This window comes from Petaurus breviceps, unplaced genomic scaffold (genome assembly GCF_028583685.1).
Source record: "Petaurus breviceps papuanus isolate PSGF00001 unplaced genomic scaffold, PetGlider_PUasm1.0 79, whole genome shotgun sequence".
NCBI lineage: Eukaryota > Metazoa > Chordata > Mammalia > Diprotodontia > Petauridae > Petaurus > Petaurus breviceps.
The window spans coordinates 3785168-3810181 of NW_027186523.1; the positions used below are offsets into that span (position 1 = coordinate 3785168).

General features: G+C 36.1%; 1 protein-coding gene across 5 annotated transcripts in view; it reads right to left on the minus strand.

Annotated features, from left to right (window-relative positions):
• LOC138175790 (branched-chain-amino-acid aminotransferase, cytosolic-like) overlaps positions 1 to 25014 on the minus strand; it is a 261129-nt gene that overhangs the window by 61987 nt on the left and 174128 nt on the right. For all 5 annotated transcript variants that reach the window (XM_069106269.1, XM_069106271.1, XM_069106270.1 and 2 more), the window contains one exon: positions 4602 to 4802. In XM_069106269.1, coding sequence (XP_068962370.1) covers positions 4602 to 4802 — 201 coding nt within the window. The remainder of the gene's footprint in view (positions 1 to 4601; positions 4803 to 25014) is intronic.

A 25014-nucleotide genomic window follows, 5' to 3' on the forward strand; every position in this document is an offset into this window, starting at 1 on the left:
GAAACTCAGACCTTTCATTTATCCTTGATATCTCTGCTCTGCCATTCTCACATACACTAAGTCTCTCATGTCTGTTCCTCTGCACTGGCTTTCTCACATTCTTGTATTTTACTCTCTCCTAATCTCTCTAGTTAACACTGTGGCTCTCAAGTCTCTACCAGTGTGTTTCCATTACACAAACTGCGACTCTCACGGTGATGACCTATTAGATCTTCAAATAACCATTTACTTAACACTCCAATAAAGAGAGAGAGTACACATATCTATTTATAGATACCATCTTTTGTGATACAATGTGACCCTCATGAACATGTTTACTCTACCAGTCAACCAAAGGATACATTAGTTCCAGCAAAAGACATTTAATCAAATAGTATAACAAAAGAAGTAACAAGAAGACTGCCTTGTGAACATGGGATATGCTCCCTTACTATACACACCATAGTAGGGGAGGTTACAAAGAGAAAACAGTAAACCAAGAAATACTGAGGACATATGCTTAAGAAGCACATGTGACCAAGAAACACACATGCAGTGGTTCGTGCCAGGAATATATTTGGCCAGGACAAATGTATAGAGAACACACACACAAAAGGACACATGGACAAGGAATTTGGGCTACCAGGGCAAATCGTATATATGATTGCTACAGATTGGTGACGTCCTCAGTAATATAATAGCACTACTCATAGAGTTGTTGTGGTTGTTTTCCCTGGGCAATGTGTCTTTAATAGTCATTGAATTCATCATCTCTTCTGGGCACTGATGTACTAGTGGATACTGGGCATTTCAACTAGCTTATAGCTTCTCTTTTTTTTTTTTTAAAGCAATCGGGGTTAAGTAACTTGCTCAAGATTAGACGGCCAGTTATTTCTGGGTGTGGTGCTGAGTATCTGAGCCCAGATTTGATCCAGGTCATCCCGACGCTGGAGCCAGTGCTCTTACTGGCTGAGCCACCTGGCCGCCCCTAAGCAATTGGTATTAAGTAACTTGCTCAAGGTTACACAGCCAGGTGTTTCTGGGTGGATGCTAAGTGTCTGAGACCAGGATTCAATCTCCAGGTCATCCCAACACTGGAGCCGGTGCTCTTACTGGCTGAGCCACCTAGCCACCCCTAAGCAATCAGGGTTAAGTAACTTGCTCAAGATTACACAGCCAGGTGTTTCTGGGTGGGTGCTAAGTGTCTGAGCCCGGGATTCAATCTCCAGATCATCCCAACACTGGAGCCGGTGCTCTTACTCGCTGTGCTACCTGGCCGCCCCTATAGCTTCTCTTTATGAGCTTCTGAAATTACTTTTCTTCAGAGCTACCTACTAACCAGCTTGCTATGGCATAGTTACTCAAAATACCTCCCCAACTATGAGCCAACACTTTTAACTTGGGGTCTGGGAAACAAAAGCTAGGCAGAGAGAATGCTCTCAAGCTAAGTTCCCTTTTGATTGCCTGCCTTTTTGACATTCGGTGATATAATTTTAAAAAGAGAAGGGAAATGTTTTATGAGATCACAAGGCTTTTTTCTTTCTCTGGAATAAATATAGCTTACATTTAAGTGATGCTTTACAATTTATTTTATATATATTTACAAGACAGACTTGTAGCAAAGGACTCTTGTCGTGATGATTAGGTATTGTAGTGGGTCTGACTCACAAAAGAGCTATGAATACTCCTTTTAAAGAAGAAAAACTCCCTACCAACTGTAATTCAATAGAGAAGCAGCAAATGACAGTGGCAACTAATTGAGAGTAGAAGCTCATCAGAGCAAGCAACTCATAGGACAATATTAGCAGTTCTATGGGAAACCTATATGCACTAAATTAGGAGGCAAGGAAATGTTCCAACTTTCAAACAGTCATTGGTATATATGAAGTGTCCAGGTAACAAACATTCTCTTTGCCACTGGAATCCTAGGAATCTATGAAAAAGGTTTTTGTATATAAATAGGAAAAAGAGCTGTTTTTTTTTTCCCTATATAGTATATTTATGTGCATTCCAGTTTGGTCTTTGAGAGAACAAAGGCAAAGGTTTTGATCCAGAGAGATTTGAAACTAGATGCAGCTTTTTGGGAGCTATACTGAAAAGAACCCTAGCAATATATGGAATAGAATTTCTCTTTCTATCATTTCTTTCTTGTATTTGTTAATATTATGCAAATAGGTTAGTGATTATTGTAGATTTTTGCTTCCTGGCATTTTATTAAAACTATCAATTATTTCAACTAGTTTCTTCTCTGGGTTTTTCTAAGTAAACCATCTTCTGAAAAGAGGCATAATTTTTTCCTTCTCTTCTTCAATTCTTACCTTTAAAATTCTTTCTCTTTGTATATTGCTATAGATGGCATTTCTAATACTATGCCAAATACTAGTAGGGAAAGAGGGAATATTTACACTTTAATCAATAAGAATCTATTAAGTACCTACTATGTAAAGAAGGGCAAAAACAGTATCTGCTCTTAAAAAGTTCATAGACTAATGGTGGAAACAAACAAGATATATACAAAATATATTGGATATAAATTCAGAGGAAGGCATTAGCATTAAGGAGGATCATAAAAGAATTCTTACAGAAAGAAAGATTTTGTCTGAGATGTAAAGGAAGTTAGGAGTAAAGATAATGTGGGAGAGAATTCTAGTCATGGAGGACAGTCAATGACAGCACATGGCACATAGAAAATGCATGGAGTTGTGAAGTGGAATATCTTTTGTGAGGAAGCCAGTGTCCCATGGAGGGGAGTAAGGTATAAAATGACTGAAAAGGTAGGAAAGCACCAAGTTGTGAAAGACACTGAATACAAAACAGCTGATTTTATTTTGGATCCTGGAGGCAAAAGGGAGACATTTGAATTTATTAAGTAGGGGTTGTTTTTTGGAAGGTTGAGTAGAGGATGAACTGTACTGGTGAGACTTAAGGCAAGGAAAACAACCAGAAACCTATGGCAATAATATAAGCATGAGGTAATGAGGTAAAGCAAGGTAAAAGCAAAGTCAGAGGAAAGAAATGGGAGTATATGAGAGATGTTATAAAGGTAGAATCAACAGAATTTGGCAACAAATTATAAATTAGAGGTCAGAGAGAGAAGAATTCAGGATAACAGCTGGGTTGCAAGTCTGGATAACTGGGAAGGTGGTGATGCCATCAACAATAATAGGTAAGTTAGGAAGAGAAGAGGTTTTGGCGAGAAAAAATGAGTTCTGGTTTTGAACATGTTTATTTTAAAGTGTCCAAAGGACTCCCAGTTTGAGATATTAAATAGGAAGTTGGAGATGTGAAAATGGAAGGCAGTAAAAAGTATATTACTGGATATACAGATCTGACAATTATCAGGCAAGAGATGGTAAATGAATCCATGGGAGCTGAGAAGATCACCAAGTGAAATGGTACAAAGGGAAAAGAGAACAGGACTCAGAACAGAGCCCTGAGGGATACTCACAGTTAGTAGACATGACCTAGATGAAAACCCAACAAAGTAGATTGAGAAGGAACAGTCAGACAGGTAGGAGAACCAGAAAAGAACAGTGTCACTTTACAAAGAAAATTTCTATTAAAAGTCAAATTTTTAAAAGGAGTGGAGAATATTCTCTGTCTCTCTCTCTCTCTCTCTCTCTCTCTCTCTCTCTCTCTCTCTCTCTCTCTCTCTCTCTCTCTCTCTCTCTCTCTCTCTCTCTCTCTCTCTCTCTCTCTCTCAGTCTCTCTCTGTCTCTCTCTGTCTCTCTTTTTTGCTTTTTGGAGGGGGAAAGGCAGGGCAATTGGGATTAAGTGATTTGCCCAAGGTCACACAGCTAGTAAGTGTTAAGTGTCTGAGGCTGGAATTGAATCAGGTCCTCCTGACTCCAGGGCCAGTGCTCTATTCACTGCACCACCTAGCCATCCCAGAATATTTTATTTTTCAGTTGGCTGAAACTAAGTTGCCTTGTTTTAATTCTTTTTTTTGCCCCCTTGCCAAATAATTGGGACAAAATTTTCCTTAACCATTAGCAATTAATTATTTCAGAGGAGATAATATGTGAAAACATAACACACTCACACATACACATGTGCACACACATGCACATATGCACACACATACAGACACACAACTGTTTGCATGAGATGGGGAGAAGAAAAATTCCTTTCTCAAACCCTTATACTTATAGACTAATATACTTATGCCTGAAGAAAGACATTAAATTAAATGCCTCTTTTAACATTCATAACTATAAATGTTATTACTAGTCATAAAAGTAACCATCTCACTTTGAAATCCAGCCATATTATTTGACTCTGATTTTTCCACAGTAGTAACAAACTGAAAGGCTAAATGATATGTAAAATGTTAATTAGTCACTTTTGGTTAGATAAATTTCTCTAAGAAATTACCTTTCTATTTGCTTTCAATTATTCTTTCAGTCCCCCTTTATAAACTATACAATTATCTAAAGAATATATTGTGACCTCCTCTTTAATCTGTAAAAAAAGACTAAAGTATAAGAAATTTTCCCAAGGAACATAAGATAAAAATGAGAATTTATTTAAAAAGCCTATTGCACAAAAGCTATTTTAGGATATGCTTGCAATGCATCGAAAATAAAGTTAAATATACATGTTATAGGGAATATATTACTTACTTCCACTGCATAGTGAAGGACTGATGAGCCAGGATGTAAAGACAGGTTCTCAAGAGGTTTAATACGAGGCTTTTCCCATCCAAAATTCAAAGACCATTCCACTGTCAACATGTGATCCGTGAAAACAGTCCCAAATACAAGGTTTTCTGGGTCTGGTTTTTCTTTTAAAATGGTGGCCGGTGTGATGATTAGGTCTTTAGCCTAAAAGAAAAAATAAATAATTTAGGTTTTTAGCATCATCAGCATCTAATAGAATTCGCTTTAAAAATCCACCAGATATGTACCTAGTCTTGGCAAATTTGATACTTTAAAAGATAAAGGAGAGTTCACAATCCAGCTGAGGGATAAAACAGATATGTAGATGATACAATATAAATGATAGTATGTATGGATTCATATAAAGTTCTACTTGAGTGCATCATCATAAGGGAAAAAACATTCCAGAAGAGTCTAAATTGTGGTTTTTAAATTATCTAATTAAATATCTAATTTAAATTATCTAAATAATGATTTTTCAATCCACCACAATTTGAGAAGGGGTACAATCTGCATCACTAAAGGAGGTGACCTCAACAATAAAATTATGGCTATTGAGTAAAATAGTAAGAGAAAACTGAGTCTGCTTTCTGAAGACAATCCTAAATAAGTATATACAGGCTTTTAAATACTTTTAAATTCCCATAGAAAGAGAAAGGAGGGAGGGAGGGAGGGAAGGAAGGAAGGAAGGAAGGAAGGAAGGAAGGAAGGAAGGAAGGAAGGAAGGAAGGAAGGAAGGAAGGAAGGAAGGAAGGAATTGGACATTTATTAAGTGACTTCTATATGTCAGGTACCATGTTAAGCACTTTAAAAATATTATCTCATTTGATCCTCACAACAACCCTTGAAGATAGGTGCCATTATTTTCCCCATTTTGCAGTTGAGAAAGACAAAGTTAAATGATTTGTCCAGGTTCACACAATTAGTGTTTGAGATTAGATTTGAATTCATATGACTCCATGTCCAGAATTCTATTCACTGAGCCACTTAGATGCTAACTAAAGCAGCTGAATAACAGAAATTGTAAGCTAAATGGAAAGGTGGTTCTCAAATTCTACCTGGAGAGACAAACAAGAGAATTGATAGAGTTGGTTTTATCAACCCACAAAACAACAAGAAACATTATTTGAATGGGCCAGTTGGTCATCTTGTATTATAGTACTATATATGTTCTATATATGTATATAGTACATGTATATGAGTACATAATATATGCCTATATATTATATATACTATATATACTACATTATTATGTATATTGTATATATACTACTTATATAGTACATATATATGAGTACCTAAGTACTTTTTTTTAAGACCACCATGAAATTACAAAGTTATGCAATTATCTGATGCAGAAGATAAAGACAAAGAGAAATGTCACTGAAGAACTTGATTTGACCCTCCAAACCAAATTGATCAGCCAACAAACAAATTAATTTAGCATCTGACATATATAAGAACCTATAGTAGGCACTAGGAGTGCAAGGACAAAAATGGAATAGGCCCTGTCCTCAAGGAGCTTCCATTCTATCATTGGAGATATAACATTCTAAATACAAGTACACAGTCTACACAAAGTAAATACAAGGTAATTTTGAGAGAAAAGCACTAGCAGCTGGAGAAGTTAGGAAAGGTTATAAGTAGATAGTTGCAATTGAACTAAACTTTGAAGAAAACTAGGGGTTCTAAGATGCAGAGAAGAGAGAATGAATTACAGGCATGGGGCCTCCAAGATCAAATATAAATGCCTTCATTTGATATTTTCTTTTCTTTCATTTGATATTTAGAATTCTCCATAACCTAGCCCCTTATCAACTTCATTATCCTCCACATATTCTCCTGGATATTCCAGCAACACTCTGTTAGAGAGGGAAGAGAGCTACACAGCTCCTGAGGAATCACTTGTAGGGAGAGTATTTGGGAGAACATTAATCTGTAGAGGATTCACCTAATCGGTTGCAGCCAGAACCTAGGACATGTAGGTCCTTAATGAATGCTTATTGAATTGGATTGGATTGCATGGTATTGGTCTCAATTAGCATTGCCAAAAAAAAAGCTATAAAATCTTTGAGTTCTGTAAGTCTATTATCTGAGAACCTACCTATCTAAGATCATGGTAGGCTGTTAAGTATGCTGCTAACTACTGAAAAGAACACTGAATTCAAACTCAAGAGATCTGGGCTGGAGTCCTACCTCTGCCATTTATTAACTCTGTGACCTTGGGCAAGATAAGTAACCTGTGTCTCAGTTTCCTGATCTATAGAAATGGGGTTAATAATACCTGTAGTCAGTCAATAAGCATCACTTTGCATCAGTTCATACAGGTCTTTCCATGTTTTTTTTTTTTTTTTCTGAAGGCACCATCCCCATCATTTCATATCACACAATAGTACTCTCTCACAATCATATGAAACAACTTATTCAGCCATTCCCCAAGCATCCATCCCCTCAATTTCTAATTCTTTTTCACAACAAAAAGCACTGCTATAAATATTTTTGTACATATTGGTTCTTTTCATTATTTTTTAAATCTCTGAGATACAAACCTAAGTAGTGGTATTGCCAAGTCAAAGGGTATGCAGTTTTACAGTCCTTTGGGCAAAGTTCCAAATTGCCCTCCAGAACGACTAGATCAGTCCACAACTTCACCAACAGTGCCATTGGTGTCCCAATTTTCCCATAATCCCTCCAACATTTGCATTTTTCTTTCCTGTCACAGCCAATCTGACAGGTGTGAGGTGCTACTTCAGAGCTGTTTTAATTTGCATTATTCTAATCAGTAGTAATTTAGAACATTTTTTATGTCTAAACATAGCTTTAATTTTTTTCATCCAAAACCTGCCTATTCATATTCTGACCATTTATTAAAAGCAGAATGACTTCTATTCTTATATATTTGACTCAGTTCTCTATATATTTGAGAAATAAATCCTTTATTTGAGATACTTGTGAAAAATTTTCCCAGTTTTCTGCTTTCCTTCTAATCCTGACTGCATTGGTTTTGTGTGTGCATTATTCTTTTAATTTAATGTAATCAAAATTATACATTTTTCATACCATAATGCTCTCCATCTTGTTTGGTCATAAATTCTTCCCTTATCCATAGATCTGACAGTTAAACTATCCCATGCTCCCCTAATTTGCTTATGATATCATCCTTTATGTCTAAATCCCTTTATACCATTTTGACCTTATCTTGGTATACAGTGTGAAATGTTGGCATATACCTGATTTCTGCCAGACTTTTCCAGTGTTCTCAGCAGTTTTTGCCAAATAGTGAATTCTGGTCCCAAAAGCTTGGATCTTTTGAGTTTAACACTAGATCAACTATAGTCATTGACTACGATAATTGTGTAGCTAATCTATTCCACTGATATACCACTCTTTTTCTTAGCCAGTACCAGATTGTTTTGATAAATATTGCTTTGTGATACAGTTTGAGATCTGGTAGGGCCAGGCCACCTTCCTTCATTTTTTTACATTGATTCCTTTAATATCCTTGATTCTTCTGCTCTTCCAGATTAATTTTGTTATTATTTTCTTGTGGCTCTATAAAATTATTTTTGATAATCTGGTTGGTATAATGCTGAATAAGTAAATTAATTTAAATAGAATTATCATTTTATTGGCTCAGTCTACCCATAAGCAATTAATATTTTTCCAATTGTTCATATCTGACATTATTTGTGTGAAAATTGTTTTGTAATTGTTTTCCTGCATTTGTTTTTGCAGGTAAACTCCCAAGTATTTCATATTATCTATAGCCATTTTAAAAGGAATTTCTCTATCTCTTGCTGCTTGTTTTTGTTGGCAATACAGAGAAATGCAGATGATTTATGTGGGTTTATTTTGTATCCTGCAACATTGCTGAAGTTCTTGATTATTTTAACTAGTTTTTTACTTGATTCTCTAGGATTCTCCAAGTATACATATATCATATCATCTGCAGACAGATAGTTTTGATTCTTCATTAACTATTTTAATTACTTCATTTCTTTTTCTTCTCTTATTGTTATAACTGGCATTTCTAGTACAAAATTGAACAGGGGTGATAATGGGAATCCTTGATTCACCTTGATCTTATTGAGGTTTCCAGCTTATCTCATAACAAATAATGCTTGCTGATGGTTTTGGTAGATATTACTTATCATTTTAAGGAAAGCTCCATTCATGCCTGTGCTTTCTAGTGTTTTTAAGAGGAATGGGTGCTATAGTTTGTCAAAAAGCTTTTTCTATATCTATTGAGATAATCATATGGCTTCTGTCAGTTTTGTTATTGATATGGTCAATTATGCTGATACTTTTCCTAATACTGAACTGGCTCAACTTTCCTAGTGTAAATCCACCTGATTAGAATGCATGATTTTTGAGATATAGTGGGTGGCTAGGTGGCACAGTGAATAGAGCACTGGCCCTGGAAGCAGGAGGACCTGAGTTCAAATCCAGACTCAGACACTTAACACTTACTAGCCATGTGACCTCGGGCAAGTCACTTAATCCCAATTGCCCTTCAAAAAGCCAAAAAACAAAAAGTACTCTCCTTGCTACTATTTTATTTAAAATTTTTTCATCAATATTCAATAGGGAAATTGTACTGTACTTTTCTTTCTCTGTCCTCTTCCTGGTTTAGGTATCATCACCACATATATATCATAAATGGAATTTGGAAGGATTCTTTCTTTACCTATTTTCCCAAATAGTTTATATAGCATTAGAATTAATTTTTTTTTAATATTTGGTAGAATTCACTTATGAATCCATCTGGTCCTAGTAATTTTTTCTTAGGGAGTTCATTGATGGCCTACTCAATTTCTATTTCTAAAAGATATTTAAGCATTTTAATTCCTCTTCTGTTAATCTAGGCAATTTACATTTTTGTAAATATTCATCCATTTCACTTCAGATTGTCAGATTCATTGGAATATAATTGGGCAAAATAGCTAATGATTTTTTTAAAGTCCTCTTCATTGGTGAATTCATCCTTTTCATTTTTTGATACTGGTTGTTTTTTTTTAATCAAATGAAAAAATGATCTCTATTTTATTGTTTTTTTTTTCATAAAACCAGTTATTGAGTAGTTGAATGGTTTTCTTATTTCATATTACTTACTTTCCTTTGATTTATAGGATTTCCAATTTGACGTTTTATTGGTGACTTTTAATTTGTTTTTCTAGTTTTTTTTGTCATGTTCCCAATTTATAGAGCTACTCTTGCTCAATTTTATTCATATAAGCAATTAGAGATACAAATTTTCCCCTAAGCACTGCTTTGGCTACATCTGATAAACGTCGGCATGTTGTCTCATTGTTCTCATTCCCTTTAATGAAATGATCATTGTTGTGATTTGTACTTTGATCTATGCATTTTTAGGATTAGATTACTATTTAGTTTCCAATCAATTTTAATCCATTTTTCCACATTCCTTTATTGAATGTAGTTTTTACTGCATTATGTTCTAAAAAGGATACATTTTACATTTAAGTTTTTCTGCATTTGTTAGGAAGTTTTTATATCCTAATACATGGTCAATTTTTGTTTAGGTGCCATATAACACTGAGAAAAAAATATATATTCCTTTTTATTTCCTCCCAATTTTTCCAAGTCTATCATATCTAACATTTCTAAAATTCTATTCATCTCCTTAACTTCTTTCTTGTATACTTTGTAGTTAGATTTATCTAGTTTTGAGAGAGAGAAATTGAAGCCCCCCATTATTATACTTTTATTTTCTATTTCCTCCTATAACTGATCTTAACTTTTCCTTTAAAAATTTGGATGCTTCAGAAAAAAAAGGACTATAGTCTGAGTGCAAATCAAAGCATACTATTTGCCCTTTTTTTGTGTTATTTTTCTTTCTCATGGTCCCTCCCATTGGTTCTAATTCTTCACAACATGACTATAAGAATATATATTAATATGAATGTATAATGTACAGCCTATATCAGACTGCATGGGTGGGGGAAGGGGAGAAAATCTAGAACTCAAAATCTTATGGAAGTGAATGTTGAAAACTAAAAACAAATAAATTAGAAAATAAAAATTTATCTCCCCCCATTTCCCCCCCAAAAAAAAGAATTTAGGTGTTACTCCATTTGCTCCATATATCTTTAGTATTCATTTTACTTAATTTTCTTTTGTTGCCTTTAGCAAAATATAGTTTCCCTGGTTGCCTCATTTAGTTAAATCTATTTATGCTTTTGCTTTTTCTGAGATCATGATTGCTATCCCTCTTTTCCTTCAGATGAAACATAATAGATTCTGCTCCATACCTTTACCTTTACTCTGTGTGTTTCTCTTCCTCAAGTTTCTTATAAACAACATATTGTAGAATTCTGGTTTTTAATCCACTTTCATATCCACTTCTGTTTTTATGAGTTCATCCTATTCACATTCACAATTATGATTATTATTTATTTCCCTCCATTCTATTTTTCCCCTACTTCTCTCTCTCTCCTTTCACCCTGTCCAACTTCAAAAGTGTTTTGCTGGGGCAGCCAGGTAGCACAGTGAGTAAGAGCACCGGCCCCAGTGTCGGGATGACCTGAGGATCGAATCCGGGCTCAGATACTTAGCACCACACCCAGAAATAACTGGCCATGTAACCTTAAGCAAGTTACTTAACCCCAATTACTTTTTTTAAAAAAAAGTGTTTTGCTTCTGAACACCACCTCCCCTAATCTTCCCACTCTTCTATGAGCCCCCCTTTTATCCCCCTTCCCTCTTACTTCCCTGTAAATTAAGATAGACTTCTATACCCAAATGAGTGTGTCTATTATTTCCTTTTTGAGCCAATTTTGATGAGAGTAAGATTCAGGTGTTGTCCACTAGCCCCCATCTTCCGCTCAACTGTAAAAGTTCTTTTGCACCTCTTTTACACAAAATAATTTACTGATTCTACTTCTTCCTTCCCTCTTCTCTCATCACATCCCTCTTTCTCATATCTTAATTTACTTTTTTGGACATCATCCCATCATAGTCCATTCACATCCATCCCCTCTTTCTATATATACCTCTAACTGCCCTAACAATGAGAAAGTTCTTAGAATTTATAGTATTATCTTCCCATGTAGGAATGAAAAGAGTTTAGCTTCATTGAATCCCTTTATGACTTCTCTTTCATTTTTACCTTTTTATGTTTCTTTTGAGTCTTGTGTTCGAGTGTTAAATTTTCCATCCAGCTCTGGTCTTTTCATCAAGAATGCCTCAAAAGGGGTGGCTAGGTGGCATAGTGAATAGAGCACCAGTCCTGGAGTTAGGAGGACTCAACTTCAAATCTGGCCTCAGAAACTTAACATTTACTGGCTGTGTAACCTTGGACAAGTCACTTAACCCCAGTTACCCTTCCTTCCCTTCTTCCCCTCCCCCCCCACAAAAAAAAAGAATGCCTGAAAAGTCCTCCATTTCATTAAATAACCATTTCCCCCCCAAAGGATTATACTCAGTTTTGCTGAATAGGTTATTCTTGGTTGTAATCCTAGCTCCTTTGTCCTCTGTAATATCATACCTCCAATTCTTTAATGTGAAGCTGCTAAATTTTGTGTTACCCTGACTGTGGCTCCATGATAGTTGAATTGTTTCTTTCTGGCTGCTTACAATATTTTCTCCTTGACCTGGAAGCTCTGGAAGTTAGTTATACTACTCCTGAGTTTTCATTTTGGGATCTTTTTCAAGAGTTGATTTGTGGATTCTTTCAATTTCTATTTTATCCTCTAGTTCTAGAATATCAAAACAGTTTTCATTGAGAATTTCTTGAAATAATTTCTTTTTGGCAGACGCAGGCCGGGAAGGCACAGAGCGCGGCGCAGCAGATGCAGGCCAGAAAGGTGCAGCGCGGCCAGCAGATGCAGGCCAGGAAGGGGCCTGATCAACTCTGAGAGCAAGTCTTCCCACCAACCACAAGGTCCACTACCAGGCCTATCACCAAAGGTCTGGGACTGAAAAGAGCAAGGTAAGAAGCAAATACAGGGGCCCCTGTACTGGACAGCAAACACTCCTGGGGCTACCACTTCATAGCCCAGAAATTTTTTTTAAAAAGCCCCTTTCGGGACCTCCAAAGACGAGGATGACAGAGTGAACCCCATTTGCTCCAAACCCCCCCTCTGACCCTGAAAACATAGTAACTATTGCCCAGGGCAAAACCCTCTACAGTAAAGGCTTGGGATCCTAGAGAAAGGGCGTGGCTAGGACCCAGCCTCAAAATGGGTAGAAAGCAGACTACAAAGACAAAGACTCTGGAGTCCTACTATCCTCAGAGGGAGGAACCAACCTCAGAGGGAGACAATGTGGACTCCACACCCACAGATGGAACTTCAACAGGGAATGGGTCCCAAGCACAGAAGGCTCTCCTAGATGAGATCAAGGAACTTTGAAAACAAAATGAGAGAGATAGAAGACAAAAGGAATAATTCTCTCAAAACGAAAATAGCAGAATTAGAAAAACATTATAATGAGGAAAACATCTCTCTAAAAAGAAAAGTGTATGATATGGCAAAGGAGCTTCAAAAATTAACCAAGGAAAATGATTTGCTAAAAACCAGAATTAACCAAATGGAAACAAATAACTCTATGAGGAACCAAGAATTAGCCAAGCAAAACAACAAAAATGAAAAATTAGAAAAAGAGGTAAAATACCTCAAAGAAAAATTAACTGACCTGGAAAACAGATCCAGGAGAGATAATCTGAGAATATAGGCCTACCAGAAAATTTTGATGAAAAAATGAGCCTGGACAACATTCTTCAACAGCCCGTTAAGGAAAACTGCCCTGAGATACTAGAACCTGAGGGGAAAATAGAAATCGAGAAAATCCACCGGACACCTGCTGTAAGAGATCCCAAACTGAAAAATCCTCGAAATGTTGTGGCCAAACTCCAGAACTACCAGATAAAAGAGAAAATACTTCAAGCAGCCAGAAAGAAACAATTCAAATATCGAGGTCCACAGTGAGGATTGCACAGGATTTGTCAGCCTCTACACTGAAAGATCGGAGGCAGCGGAATACAATTTTCAGGAAGACAAAAGAGCTCGGGTTACAACCAAGGATCACATACCCAGAGAGACTAAGCATATTCTTCCAGGCAAAGAGATGGTCATTCAATGATATAACAGAGTTCTAGACCTTCTTGATAAAAAAGCCAAAACTCAATGGAAAATTCAACCTCCAATTACGAGATGCAACAGTGACTTAGAAAGGTAAACAAAGAGAACACACACACACACACACACACCCTGCTATTTGATAAGAGCAAACTGGTTATAGACAAGTAGAGGGAATGACTATAAAATACACAAAATGATGATTTTTTAAAAATCATGTTAAGGACTACAAAGGGACTGCAATGGAAGAAAGGGAAAGGTTGAAGTGGAAAAGGGTAAATTATGCCACTCATAGAGGCATAAAAACTGTATAGCAGAGGAAAAAAAGGGAGGGTGTTGGGAAGCATATGAGCTTTTCCCTCATTGGTTCTGGTACAAGGAGGGAATAACAACCAGTTAAGCATAGGACGCTATAGAGAAGAAATGCAAAAAGTATCATTTTAGAGGGAAAGAGGGGAGGGAGAGGAGCTTCACATGAGATTTGTTCCTGTCATTCTTGATGCGAAGAAAAAATAGCATACTTCATTAAGTATAACAATATCCTACAGGCAGTAGGAGGGGGAAAGGGTTACAAAAGGGGGGTGGGAGTGGTTTGTAGGGAGGGAAAGGGGAGGAAAAGGGAACACTGAGGGAGGTGGTGGTCAAAAGGAAAACTATTAAGGGGGGAAGGGAAAAGGGAGGGAAAATATGAACAGTAACAGGGGCAGGAATAGGATGAGGGGAAAGAAACAGATAACAATCATAACTGTAAATGTGAATGGAATGAACTCTCCCATAAAATGGAGATGGATAGCAGAATGGATTAGAAATCATAATCCTACAATATGCTGTTTACAAGAAACACATCTGAAACAGAGGGATACACACAAGGTAAAGGTAAAAGGTTGGAGTAAAATATATCATGCCTCAGCTAAAGTAAAAAAAGCAGGGGTAGCAATCCTTATCTCAGATAAAACAAATGCAAAAATTGATCTAATTAAAAGAGATAAGGAAGGAAACTATATCCTGTTAAAAGGCACCATCGAGAATGAAGCAATATCACTACTTAACATATATGCACCAAGTGGTGTAGCATCTAAATTCCTAGAGGAGAAGGTAAAGGAATTAGAGGAAGAAAAAGATAGCAAAACTATACTAGTGGGAGACCTTAATCTCCCCCTATCTGAAATTGATAAATCCAACCTCAAAATAAACAAGAAAGAAGTTAAGGAGATGAACAGGATTTTACAGGGGATAGGTATGATAGATCTCTGGAGAAAACTGAATGGGGATCAAAAGGAATATACTTTCTTCTCAGCAGTTCATGGCACATACTCAAAAATTAACCATGTTCTAGGACATAAAAACCTCACAATTCTATGCAGTAAGGCAGAAATATTAAATGCATCGTACTCAGATCATGATGCAATAAAAATTATATGCAATAAAGGGCCAGGGAAAGACAGACTAAAAACTAATTGGAAATTAAACAATTTAATCCTAACAAATGAGTGGGTCAAACAAGGAATCATAGAAACAATCAGTAATTTCATTCAAGAGAATGATAATAACGAGACAACATACAAAAATCTGTGGGATGCATTAAAGGCAGTTCTTAGGGGAAGTTTTATATCCCTAAGTGCATACGTGATTAAATTAGAGAAAAGGGAGCTCAATGAATTGGGCATGCAATTAAAAAACCTAGAAAAAGAACAAATTCAAAATCCCCAATTAAATACTAAATTAGAAATATTGAAGACAAAAGGAGAGATAAATAAAATCGAAATTAAGAAAACTATTGAACTAATAAATAAAACCAAGAGCTGGTTTTATGAAAAAACCAACAAAATTGATAGAACCTTAGTCAACATGATAAAAAAAAAGAAAGAAGAAAACCAAATTATGAGTATCAAAAAGGAAAAGGGTGAATCTACATCCAATGAAGAGGAAATCAAAACAATAGTTAGGAATTATTTTTCCCAATTGTATGCACATAAATTTGACAATCTTAGGGAAATGGATGAATATTTATAAACATACAAGTTGCCCAGATTAACTGAAGAGGAAGTAAATTACTTAAATAATGCCATCTCAGAAAAAGAAATGGAACAAGCCATCAGTCAGCTCCCTAGGAAAAAATCTCCAGGGCCAGATGGATTCACTAGTGAATTCTATCAAACATTTAAAGAACAATTGATTCCAATACTCTACAAACTATTTGGGAAAATTAGTGAAGAAGGAGTCCTACCAAATTCTTTTTATGACACAAATATGGTACTGATACCTAAATCAGGAAGAGATAAAACAGAGAAAGAAAATTATAGACCAATCTCCCTCATGAATATAGATGCAAAAATTCTAAATAAAATACTAGCAAAAAGACTACAGCAACTTATCTCAAGAATAATACACTTTGATCAGGTAGGATTTATTCCGGGAATGCAAGGATGGTTTAATATTAGGAAAACCATCAGTATAATTGATCATATCAACAATAAAACTAGCAGAAACCACATGATCATCTCAATAGATGCAGAAAAGGCTTTTGACAAAATACAATATCCATTCCTATTAAAAACATTAGAAAGTATAGGAATAAATGGAGCCTTCCTTAAAATAATAGGTAGCATCTATTTAAAGCCATCAGCAAGTATTATATGTAATGGGGAGAAGCTAGAAGCATTTCCCATAAGATCAGGGGTGAAACAAGGGTGTCCACTATCACCCTTCTTATTCAATCTGGTACTAGAAATGTTAGTAGTAGCAATTAGAGAAGAGAAAGAAATCAAAGGAATCAAGTTAGGCAAAGAAGAGACCAAGCTATCACTCTTTGCAGATGATATGATGATATACTTAGAGAATCCTAGAGAATCAAGTAAAAAACTGCTTGAGACAATAAATAAATTTGGCAAAGTTGCAGGATATAAAATAAACCCACATAAATCCTCGGCATTCCTATATATTTCCAATGAAATTCAACAGCAAGAAGTAGAAAGAGAAATCCCATTTAAAGTTACTGTAGACATTATAAAATATTTGGGAATCTACCTGCCAAAACAAACCCAGGACCTGTATGATCATAACTACAAAACACTTTTCACACAAATAAAGTCAGATCTAACTAACTGGAAAAATATCAATTGCTCATGGCTGGGTTGAGCTAATATAACAAAAATGACAATTTTACCTAAATTAAATTATATATTTAGTGCCATACCAATTAATTTACAAAAAAACTACTTTATAGAGTTAGAAAAAATAGTAACAAAATTCATTTGGAAGAATAAACAGTCCAGAATATCAAGGGAATTAATGAAAAGAAATGCTAGGGAAGGTGGACTAGCTTTACCAGATTTCAATCTGTACTATAAAGCAGCAGTCATCAAAACTACTTGGTACTGGCTGAGGAATAGAGGAGTGGATCAATGGAATAGATTAGGCACACGAGATTCAGAAGTCAATGACTACAGTAATCTATTGTTTGATAAACCTCCAGACCCTGGTTTTGGGGATAAGAACTCACTATTTGACAAAAACTGCTGGGAAAACTGGAATATAGTATGGCAGAAACTGGGCATAGACCATTATCTAACACCATATACCAAAATCAAGTCTAAATGGGTTCATGATCTAGGTATAAAGGTTGATACTGTAAGCAGTCTGCTAAAACAAGGAATAGTTTACCTATCAGAATTGTGGAGAGTGAACAACTTTATGACTAAACAGGAATTAGAGAACATTATAAAATGTAAAATGGATAATTTTGACTACATGAAATTGAAAAGTTTCTGTACAAACAAAGCCAATGTAACCAAGATTAAGAGGGAGATGGGAAATTGGGAAAGAATCTTTACAACCTATGTCTCTGACAAAGGACTCATTTCTAAAATATACAGAGAATTGAGTGAAATTTATAAGAATACAAGTCATTCCCCAATTGATAAATGGTCAAAGGATATGAACAGGCAGTTTTCAGAGAAAGAAATTAAAGCTATCTATAAGCACATGAAGAAATGCTCTAATTCGCTATTAATTAGAGAGATGCAAATCAACTCTGAGGTACCACATCTCACCAGTCAGATTGGCTAAGATGACAAAACAGGAAAATGACAAATGCTGGAGAGGATGTGGGCAAACTGGAACACTAATGCATTGTTGGTGGAGTTGTGAACTGATCCAGCCTTTCTGGAGAGCAATCTGGAATTATGCCCAAAGGGCTATAAATACTTTCATACCCTTTGATCCAGCAATACCACTCCTAGGGTTATATCCCAAAGAGATAATAGAAATGGGAGAAAGACCCATATGTACAAAAATGTTTATAGCAGCTCTTTTTGTTGTGGCAAAGAATTGGAAATTAAGGGGGTGCCCATCAATTGGGGAATGACTGAACAAGTTGTGGTATATGCATGTTATGGAATACTATTGTGCTATAAGAAACGAGGAGCAGGCAGTCTTCATATTTACCTGGAGAGGCTTAAAAGAACTGATGCTGAGTGAGAAGAGTAGAACCAGGAGAAATTTGTACACAATTACAGACACAACATACGTATGATGACCAACTTTGATAGACTGGACTCTTCTCGGCAATGCAGGGATATAAGTCAATCCCAAAAGACGCATGATGGAGAGAAAAATGTGCATCCAGAGAAAGAACTAAGTTTATATCCAGGTGGAAGCAAAATATCTGATCTTTTTCGTTCTCTTATTGGGTTTTATGTCCTCTTTATCATTTTTCATTCCAGCTGGTACTTATCCGTCCTTACAATCCTTTCACCTGACCAGTGAAAGTATTTACAGATCCTATACTTGACTATAAGCCGCCATGGTGGGGAGGGGAGGGAGGGGGGAAAAATGTGAAATTCAAGGAATTGTGGAATTGAATCCTGTAAACTAAAAGGAAACAAACAAATTAATAAATTAAAAAAATTAAAATAAAAAAAGAAATATAAAAAAAGAAAAGAAATAATTTCTTTTTGATCATGGCTTTAAAGGTAATCTAATAATTCTTAAATTATCTCCCCTCGATCTATTTTCCATGTCGGTTGTTTTTCCAATGAGATATTTCACATTTTCTTCTATTGTTTTTCCATGTTTTTTTATTCTGATTGTTTCTTGCTGTCTCATGGAGTCATTAGCTTCCTTTTGCCCAATTCTAATTTTAAAGGAATTATGTTCTTTAGTGAGCATTTGTATCTCTTTTTCCATTTGATCAATTCTGCTGTTTAAAGAGTTCTCTTCAATGGATTCTTGTGCCTCTTTTACCATTTGATCTCTTCTATTTTTTAAGGTATGTCCTTAAGTAATTTTTGCACCTCCTTGACCAAACTGTTGCCTAATTTTTTTTTATTATTTTCTTACTTCATTCTTTTTTTTTTCAATTTTCCTCTAGCTCTTTTGATTTTTAAAATTCCTTTTGAGATCTTTCAGGACTTCTTTTTTGGTCCTAAGAACAATTCACATTTTTCTTTGAGGATTTGACTTTGTTGTCTTTTTCTGTGTTTGTGTTTTTACCTTCCCTCTCACCACAGTAACATTCTATGGTCAGGTTCATTTTTTGTTGTTCATTTTTCCAGCCAACACATACATTTTTTAACTTTTAATTTGATGTTAAAGTTGGGCTCTGCTATTGGGGTTGAGGTGGGCACTCTCCCAAGCTTCAGGTTTTTTGTGCTGCTGTTTTCATAGCTAGCTCAGGGGTAGGGGGAGAAAAAGAGGGGATCATCTTTAAGTTTTTAGTTCTTCCAGGGTGGTATAATCCTTTAAGGAGAGGTGCTCTCTTGGCCTATGCTCTGGTCTATGTATGATCACAAGCACTCTTTTTCACCCTGGAACTGTGACCAGGGTCCCCATTCCTTCTAATGCTCTGGTACTGTGTATGGGCAATGCAACAGTATTGTACCCAGAGCCAGGAAATGGTCCCCTGAAATCTCCTTCTGACCAGTTGTCCAACCCCTTTACTGTCTTTGGGCTGAGAGCTCCAGAAGCTGAATACACAGATTCAGTCACCCCCAAGGCCTGGTGCTGGCTTGCCAGCTTATGTGGTCTGTGACAGATTGGCCTGCCCTGGTCTGCCCTCCATTCTCACCCCAGTGAAACAGACCTTTTCTGCTGACCTTATAAGTTATCTTAGGCTGGAAAATTGTTTCACACCCATGTGCATGCACACACACACACATGCCCTTTTAGTGGTTCTGCCACTCCAGAATCCAATTTGAGGTATTATTTTAAAGTAATTTTGAAGAAAATTTGGGAGTGTTCAGCTGAATGTCTGCCTTACTCCACCATTTTGGCTCCCCCCTCCCTTAGTTCCCTGTTTATTTGAGAAATAAGGCCTTTATCAGAGAAACTTGCTGTAAAAATGTTTATATTGCTTCATTATCCATGGCACCTCTTAGCAAAATGTAATGTCTCTGATTATCTTTTTTCAATAGGTGTATTTTTTGCTTTTACTTTGTCTGAGATCATGTTTGCTACCCCTGCTTTTTTTCTTCAGCTGAAGCATAATAAATTCTGCTCCATCCCCTTATTTTAACTCTGTATGTGTGTTTCTATTCCCTTCCTCTCTAGTAAACAAGATATTATTAGATTCTAGTTTCTAATCCATTCTGTAATCCATTTCTATTTTATGGGTAGTCTCATCCCATTCACAGTAATGTTTATTGAGTATTGCCCAAAATCCCATTTTCTTCTATTTATACTTCTCTCTCTTTATCTTGTCCCTTCCCAAATGTCTGTTGTGCTTCTCACCACTGTCTCCCTTAATCAGCCCTCACCCACCTCCACCCCACCATATTGCTTATCACTTTCCCCTTGTCTTTCCTTTTTGAATCAGATTTCTATAACTGAGTGTGTGCATGTGGGTGTATTCTCCTCTCTTTGAACCAATTCCAAAAAGAGTAAGGTTCAAGATGTGCCTACTACCCCACCATTTCCCCTTCCACTGCTAAAGCACCTCCTTGTATACCTCTTTTATATGATAAAATTTTCCCCATTCTACCTCTGCCTTCCTCCTTTTCCCAGTGAATCCCTATTTTTCATACCTTCATCTTTTTGAGATCATTCCAACATATGTGACTTACATTCATGCCATTTAACTATGTAGATTGCTTTTAACTGCCCCAATAATCATAAAATTCTTGGGAGTTACAAGTATCAGTTTCCCAAATAGGAATGTAAACAGTTTAAGCTTATTGAATCCCTTAGGATTTCTCCTCCACATTTACTTTTTTATGATTCTCTTGAGATTTGTATTTGAATGAAATATGTTCTACCCAGCTCTCATCTTTTCATTGGAATACTTGAAAGTCCTCTATTTTCATTAAATGACAATTTTTTCCCCTGAAAGATTATACTCAGTTTTGTTGGGTAGGTTATTCTTGGTTGTAATCCTAGCTCCTAAGCATTCTGGAACATTACATTCCAACCCTTCAGCTTCTTTAACATTGCATCACTCTCATTCCTTTTCCCATTTTTTTCTCTACCATTCTTTGTCTCTTTAACTCTTCCAGGAATTCTTACTCAGCTTGAGACCAATAAGCATTTTTCTTTGAGACTTCGTTTGTAGCTCTTTACATATTGTTTTCTGAGTTTATGTATTAGTTTTTCCTGCCACTGTAGTAGCCTTTTATAGTCAAGTTGTTGTTGTTTGTTCATTTTCCCAGCCTGTTTCTTGACTTTGAACTTTATGCTAAAATGGCACTCTGCTCACTTACAAATGGGAAGGTACTGCCCTAAGCCTCAAGAGTCTTTTACGTTGCTGTTTACAGAGTTAGTTCTAGGAGTCTGCAATTTTCCCCTGCTTCCAAGATTGTGTGATCTGAGGAGAGGTGTAATGACTGCTCTCTGTAGGAAGTCCCCTGCAGTCACAAGATCTTGGCCTTGATATTCTGACCAAGTACTCAGCTCTTTCTCCAAGGCAAGCTCTAGTGCTCCTCTCTGCCTTGGTACTGCAACAACAGATCCCTGTTCCCTTGTGACTAATGCTTAACTGCAATTCAGAACTGTGTATGGGCAATAGAGTTGGCAATCAATGTCAGTGCAAGCTACACCCAGTGCCAGCAAAGTTTCCCCTGTAATCTTTCTGACGAACTGTCCAAACCCCTTACTTTCTCTAGGCTGAGAGCTCCTGAAACTGATGCTTATGCTCATTTGGCTGTCTTCAAGGCCCACCACTGGTGCTACAAGCTTTGACCCCGGTGTCAGAGACCTCTCCCATTAACCTCCTAAATTATCTAATACTGGAAAAATGTTCACCCCGACCTATTGTTGACTCTTCTTCTCAAAATTTGATTTTTCACATTATTTTAAAGTTGTTTGGAGGGGAATGTTGGTAGAGTTCAGCTGAGTTGCTCTACCATCCTGGCCTCCCATTTTCTAATTTGTTTTCATTACACAGTGGAATGTTGCCTTTGCTTCTAAAAGCTCATTGTAATTACATAGAACTGAAGGGATTACATTGTCAAAGTACCTCAGATCATAGCAAGTGGTCCTAACAAACAGTACCATCAAAACAGAATTTTTCTTGCTACAAAAATATCTTTCAGAAAACCTCTCATGCCTATAGATTCATTCAATTTTTTTGTATATGCATTATATACCTTCCTGACTACTTATTTAGAATCTTGGACAATATCCAGAATGCAGTACCTTCAATTATCCTCAGTAATTTTAAATAAAATTAAATAAAACTATTTTAAATAAAATTATCTCAGAAAGGCATCATGGATGAAATAATTGACAGGTGAATAGAGTCAAGAAAGCCTGAGTTCAAGTACTTTCTCTAACATATTCTAGCAGGGGAACCATGAGTGAGTCACCTATTTATTCTACAGGGTGAGGAGGTGCATTGAAGGAGAAAGATTCTTACTCCAGGGAGTGTTCCCCATACAATAAAATTTCAAATCTGTACCCAAGCAAATGAAGAAAAAAGACATCTCTAATGACAGTACTTTGAAATGTACTTACATTCATTTTACAATGCATTTTTCTAATCATAAAACTGGCTCTTGTAAAGTTGAAAATGTTAGCTGAGTAAGCTGATATAAATGCAAAAGTGACTGCAGCAATGTGTGTATAGCCTGCCACATGTGCTATCACTGTGACTGCAATTATTTTAATTCACATGAGAGTGAGTAAAAGGTTTAATTCCCATATTCATCCAATACTTGTTCTTTACACTAATATAGACAAGGAGAACAGGGTGAGATTCAGTCTAGATCTGAGGGAGGATTCTGTGATGAAAATCCCTATTCACTACACATTTAACACAAGTCAGTGAACTGCAACTTGCTAACAATAAAAATGCCTTTAGACCAATTCTGAAATGAAATAGATTTGAAAAAGTGCTTAAGGAAAAAAGGGCCTCTGTCTTTATATAGTCATCATGGTTTTCCTGTAGTTGACAATATTAAAGACAGACAAAAACTCTAAGGATGGTTCAATACATAATGAGGAACTCAATATTCCTTAGAAAAAAACAAGAACAAAGAAACATAATAAAGACTTTATGTTCACCTTAGGCAAATGTTTGCCAGTAAGTTGCATAATAATAATGACAGCCTGTTGATACCTACCTGCACTTACATTTATTAACTTATTTTTAAAGAATCATGATTCTTTATTGACCTCTCTGGAACCTTTTGTTCCAATTTACTTTTCTCCTAGATATTTAGCTAAAAATTTATTTTTAAATATAGGGCTTTGCATTTACATAAAATGTCTAATTTTCTCTTATCAACAGGTCAGTTTGATACTCACCCTAAATAGAGTATTTAATTTTAAATTAACAAGCATTTATTTTTTCTCCTTCCCAAGTCTATTACCTTCCAATACTTTACTAATGTAAACTTCATCAGATCCTCACAATGACATTTGATGGCAAGTATTGCAAGTATTTACTATTTCAGTCTTTTGATGGATCCAGCATCTCAGAAATGTCCATATTCCCTCCATGAATGTATTTTGCAACCAATCCATGATTTCTCTGCAACAATACTCCAAGTATTATCAGTCAAGTACTCAATAAGTATTTGTAAAAAGTCTACTATGTGGCAAGCAGTGTGCTAGATATTCAGGATATGTGTAAAAGAATGAAAAAATATATTGTCACAAGGAAATTCCTTTCTAATGAGAGAAACAGAAGGAAGGAAAGAAGGAAGGAAGAAATTTCATATTAAATGAATACAAATATATTTATATAAAGTAAATAAATGCAAATATACACATAGTAGTTAAATACAAGGTACTTTAGGAAGAAACAGACTAGGTGAAACAGAAAGGACTTTATACAGAAAAAGGTGTTTGAGTTACACCTTAAAGAAAGAGAGAGACTCTAAGTTAGATTTAAGGAGGGAGTACATTTCAGGCACGTGGTACAACCAGTGCATAGGCACACAGATGAGAGATGGAATATTATGTGTGAGGAACAAACAGAAGTCTAGTTTGACTGGATCCCAGAGCACTGGTGGAAGATTAATGTTCAATGCCCCTGCAAAGTTAGGTTGGGGTCAGGCTGTGCTGGGCTTTAAAAGTTAAACAGAGGAATTTATATTTTATCCTACCGGCAACTGGATGCTACTTGACTAAGTAGGGAATCCTATGGCCAAACTGTACTTAAAGAAAATGTCTTTGGAAGAAGTCTAGGGTAGAATAGAGTAATCAGAGACTTGAGGCAGAGAAACCAACTGAGAGACTGTTGCCATAATCAAGGTGAGAAGTGAGGGTGGCTAAGAAAATTAATTAGAAGTGAAAGATGTTGTGAAAGTATAAACAGCAAGATTTGGTAATTGGTTGGTTATATGAAATAAAATAGACAGTATTAAAACTTTTTAGAGTCCTTTGGACAGCAAGGAGATCAAATCAGTCAAAACCTAGAGAAATTAATTCAGACTATTCATTGGAAGGACAAATATTAAATCTGAAATTCATATACTTTGGTCACATAATGAACAAATAGAATTCAATGGAAAAGACCTTGTTATTGGCAAAGATTGGAGGCAAAAAGGAAAAAAGGATGGCAAAGGGTGAGCTGGACAGATAGTATCATAGAAACAATGGACATGAACTTGGACAGACTTCTGGAGATGGTGGAGGATAGAAGAGTCTAGAATGCTGTGGTCCATGGGGTCACAAAGAGATGGGCATGACTGAAAGACTGAACAACACAAAGCTTCATGTATCAGAAATCATGGTAATTGGTCAAGATGGCGGAGTAGAAAAAGGACTTCCATGGGGCTCTGGCTTCCAACTCCTCCAATTCATGTAAAAGGTGACTCTGAAGAAACGTTGGAGCTACAGAA